Raw genomic sequence first — 4,021 nt, forward strand, 5'->3', positions numbered from 1 at the left:
TCTTGCTTCCTCCTTTCTTTTATATTATATAATTTTGCCTTTTACTACACTGGTAAACGTTTATATCTTGTGCTTTGTCTTGTGGCTGGCTTTTGTAATAATGGTGGTTTGTGGAAGCCTTATCAAGATCTAATGAGTGCAAGTGTTTTTGAAACAACAAAGATCTGGTTCAAAATACATCAGCTTCATTGAGCCTGGACAGAACAATGATCGGCTAATACAGCTGTCATCAACTAACTTAGCCTTGGTCTGAATCAGCAGCTTACTAACTTAAGAATATTATAGAAATTATTGTGTACACCAACGTATTATAAAGTTATTGTTAGTATGATCTTGTAGAGTATGTTCCTGTGGACATTGTTTGGCTTGGAGACATTGATGTAATTGCTTATGAGTTATGACTAGTTTGCATGACTATATGGGTTGGGCTGTTTTTGTATTCTATATCACATTGATTATCTGATTATGTCTGTTGCTCGTACGTTAAACATGTAATCAACAGACTGGCAAAAGCAGTTTTGTAGAGCATAGAACGTTTCTGCACTTGTTCCGAAGTTTCCATCGGCTTTGGATCTTCTTGGCATTAATGTTGCAGGTTTCCATTTTCTGTCAACCTTTCCTATAAAATCTCATTCTTTCTGTCATTGTTACTCTGGCATTTAGATGCTGGTTACCAACAAATGATCTAAACATAATGTTTTCCCAACTCATATTGCATGCAGGCATTGACAATAATTGCTTTCAAGGATGGAGATCTCGATCTGGATACTCTTAAAACAGTACTTAGTATTGGGCCGTCATTTGCAATTATGAATTTTGTCAAGAGTAAGCCTTTAGTGTTATGTTCTTAACTTCTTATGAAGTTATTTCTCATTTGAATGACATGTAGTTCTCAGTATATGTATAATGATGAATAGGCATCCTGGATGTGTTGCTTACATTTGGGGCATACAGCACCGCAAGGGGAATGGCTGTCTCAAGGCTAATTATAAGGTTTTTCTGGGGTGGCTTGACTTCCACGGCCATAACATATCTTTACTTGTGAGTTTCATGTTTCCTTTAGCTACGTTTTCATTTAATTAGCAATGATGTTGGGAAACAAAAAAAGCCTCATCACTTCGATGTGGCACTGCAATCACATCTCAAAGTGAAGCAGATTTTTTTAAGGTGTTCTTGAATTGAAACGTAAGAATAGGAATAAGAAAGTAACTAAAAACAAAAGCATTTATAAACAAGCTGCCATGGTGAATCTATAAAATCCTTTAAGTATGATAACTTGATGCCATAGAGAATGAGATTTTGAAGGAAATCCCCCATAGCCATTTTGCCACCAATGTAATGTTCTAAACACAAAATTGCCTGGACCCAAGCCTCCTTTAGGACGACAATAAACTTCCCAATTCACGAATTGGTCCCACTTCATATCCAAAGCACCACATCAAAGAAAGTCCCTCATAATCTTTCAAATGGTGCTGGCCATTCCCCCTAGAATATGGAACAAGGATAAGAAGTAGAGGAATATCGGAGAGGCATGCTTGAATGAGTGATACGACCACCTAGAGAAAAATAGGTGCTAAGAAATCTTCTTAACAACATGATCCCAAAAGGAAATGGATCTAGGTTTGCCACCAAACGAAACAAGAGGCCACTATCAAAATAGGACACCAAGCCATAGATGCTAAAACAGAAAGGTCATGACGTGTTGTATTAATCCCGGCTAAACCACTCTTGGACATATCCGAAAAATAGAGAGAGCATTTAAAACGAGCTATCATTTTCCAACAATAAGATGGTGTCATTGACAAATTGTATATCGGATATCATAGTCCCTTCAGAACCCATTTTGACACCTTCACTAATCCTTCAGACTCCAACTAAGAGTGTCCACTACTAAAGTGCACAAAAAAGCGGACAAACCTTGTCTGAAGCTCCTTTCACCACAAAACCATGACTTTGGCGCTCTGGTTACAGTAATTGAGACAGAACTTCTTGTATGAGATCCTGTAATCCAACTTACCCCCCAAGAACAAAAACCTTTCCTTTGCATAACTTTATTAAAAAGTCTCCAACTGACCTTATCATAAGCTTTCTCAAAGTCAAACTTAAAAACAAGATATTCTTTTACTCTTCACCTTAGTCCAGCCTATATAGCCATTTCCATGGCGTCAACAACAAACCCCGACCTCTAACTACTTAACAAAGCTTTTTCTCTTTCTCCGTTTGCTATTTTATGAAAATGTTTAGAATTTACATCCGTATCCTTGGCTCATTTGATCTGTATTTATTGTCCACAACTCACCCCCGTACTTCACTCTTATTGTAACTTAAGCGTTCAAGACACCAAAACAATTTGAAATACTGACCAAATTGTTGATGAATAGTGATAGAATTAGAAATCAAGTAATATCAGTGGTCAACTGCAATACAAAAAAATGGAACTCGAGTAAACATGACGGCAAATACTAGAGCAAAGGGAGATAATGAGTTAAATTTAGTAGCTTCATCTTATAATTGAGTGGGCCTCACTCACTCCAAATGCCATCTCAAAAGGTAATAGATACATCACACTTATAAGCTTCATAGATATCTTATCCTTGATAGATGTAGGACTTGTAATACACCTCCTGATGGACAAGAATGATCATCTGGAGCGTGAACATTTATGGGTGGCTGACCCAACAACATTGGATCGGATAGACCTTGATACCATCTTTAAAATTGATAGGACTTAACCGCAAAAGCTAGCTTGGGTGGTGTGAGACACATCACATTTAGAAACATCAGTGTCCTTATCCTTGATGGTTGTTGAACTTCTAATACTTCAATCCAAAATATTTGCGATACTGTGGATATCAGTGTGTAATCAATGATAACACAGTATCAGATTCTGGACAGTTATAAATAGGAATGTTTAAAGCCTCTTTTCTAGTGATTTTTTCCTTGGTTGTTAGGTACATTGGAAGACATCATTACTACCAAAAATTTGTTTGCTGTAAATGCATTGTAGGGCCACATCATCAAACCTTCTTTACCGTGAAACTTCTGACCATTATTATGATTCAATTGCAGGAAGGTTTTGCAGGAAAGGAATAGTCGTAACGCAGACAATTCATTTTATTTCCGGATATACATTCTTGTACTAGGTGTTTATGCTGGTCTACGTCTATTCCTAGCACTGTTGCTCAAATTTCCAGCCTGTCACACATTATCAGATATGTCTGATCAGTCCTTCTTTCAGTTTTTTAAGTGGATTTATCAAGTGAGTAATTTTTAGTTAGGTTTGACAAGTAAATTTCCTCAATGTACTTCTCTCTGTGTTCTGACTGGTGTTTTGGCTTTTCCAATGACTAATGCAGGAAAGATACTTTGTCGGGCGCGGTCTTTATGAGAAGATGAGTGATTATTGTAGGTAGGTTGTATTCTGAACTAGTTATGAAAAAATTTCAGTTACCTCTGGTTCTGTAACATTAATACTTTTAGCAAGAGTGTTTTACACTTTTGCCAAGTGCTTGTCAACATGTTTTTATTAAGGTTGTGTTATACTTCTAATATTCATATTTACTTACCATGTCGTTTGTTTCCTACCCTGCAGATATGTGATCTTCTGGCTGGTGATATTTGGCTGCAAGTTTACCTTTGCATACTTTCTACAAGCAAGTCATTACGTTTTATATATTTATTTATCATTTTTTTAAGACAGATAACAGATAGCTAAACTAACTATAATTTGATAAAAGTATAGGGAAAAACCTTTTTCAATTGACTCTGTGAGAAAGATTTTGATTATAACCCATTTTGAATACAAAATAATCTAATCCAGACTTCTATTGATGTTTGTGCATGTCCGCTTATTTTATTTTTAAAAAGATGCAAGGAGGTCCCAATGCTTTTGTGCATTCATCTCTTTCTTAAATAGAATATCTTTTTTCCATAATGTTTGTACATTTGAATGCTGTTTATTCAATAATTGCCTATATATAATTTGATATTCAAAAAAAAAAAAAAAGGAAGAAAAAATCAA

The 4,021-nt window shown here is 35.7% G+C and overlaps 1 protein-coding gene across 1 annotated transcript in view; it reads left to right on the forward strand.

Annotated features, from left to right (window-relative positions):
• LOC107478868 (callose synthase 10) overlaps window positions 1-4,021 on the forward strand; it is a 36,470-nt gene that overhangs the window by 8,794 nt on the left and 23,655 nt on the right. The window contains exons 13-18 of the mRNA XM_016099019.3: window positions 503-595; window positions 723-825; window positions 918-1,041; window positions 3,070-3,259; window positions 3,357-3,409; window positions 3,593-3,653. Coding sequence (XP_015954505.1) covers window positions 503-595; window positions 723-825; window positions 918-1,041; window positions 3,070-3,259; window positions 3,357-3,409; window positions 3,593-3,653 — 624 coding nt within the window. The remainder of the gene's footprint in view (window positions 1-502; window positions 596-722; window positions 826-917; window positions 1,042-3,069; window positions 3,260-3,356; window positions 3,410-3,592; window positions 3,654-4,021) is intronic.

This window comes from Arachis duranensis, chromosome 3, assembly GCF_000817695.3.
Source record: "Arachis duranensis cultivar V14167 chromosome 3, aradu.V14167.gnm2.J7QH, whole genome shotgun sequence".
Classification (NCBI taxonomy): domain Eukaryota; kingdom Viridiplantae; phylum Streptophyta; class Magnoliopsida; order Fabales; family Fabaceae; genus Arachis; species Arachis duranensis.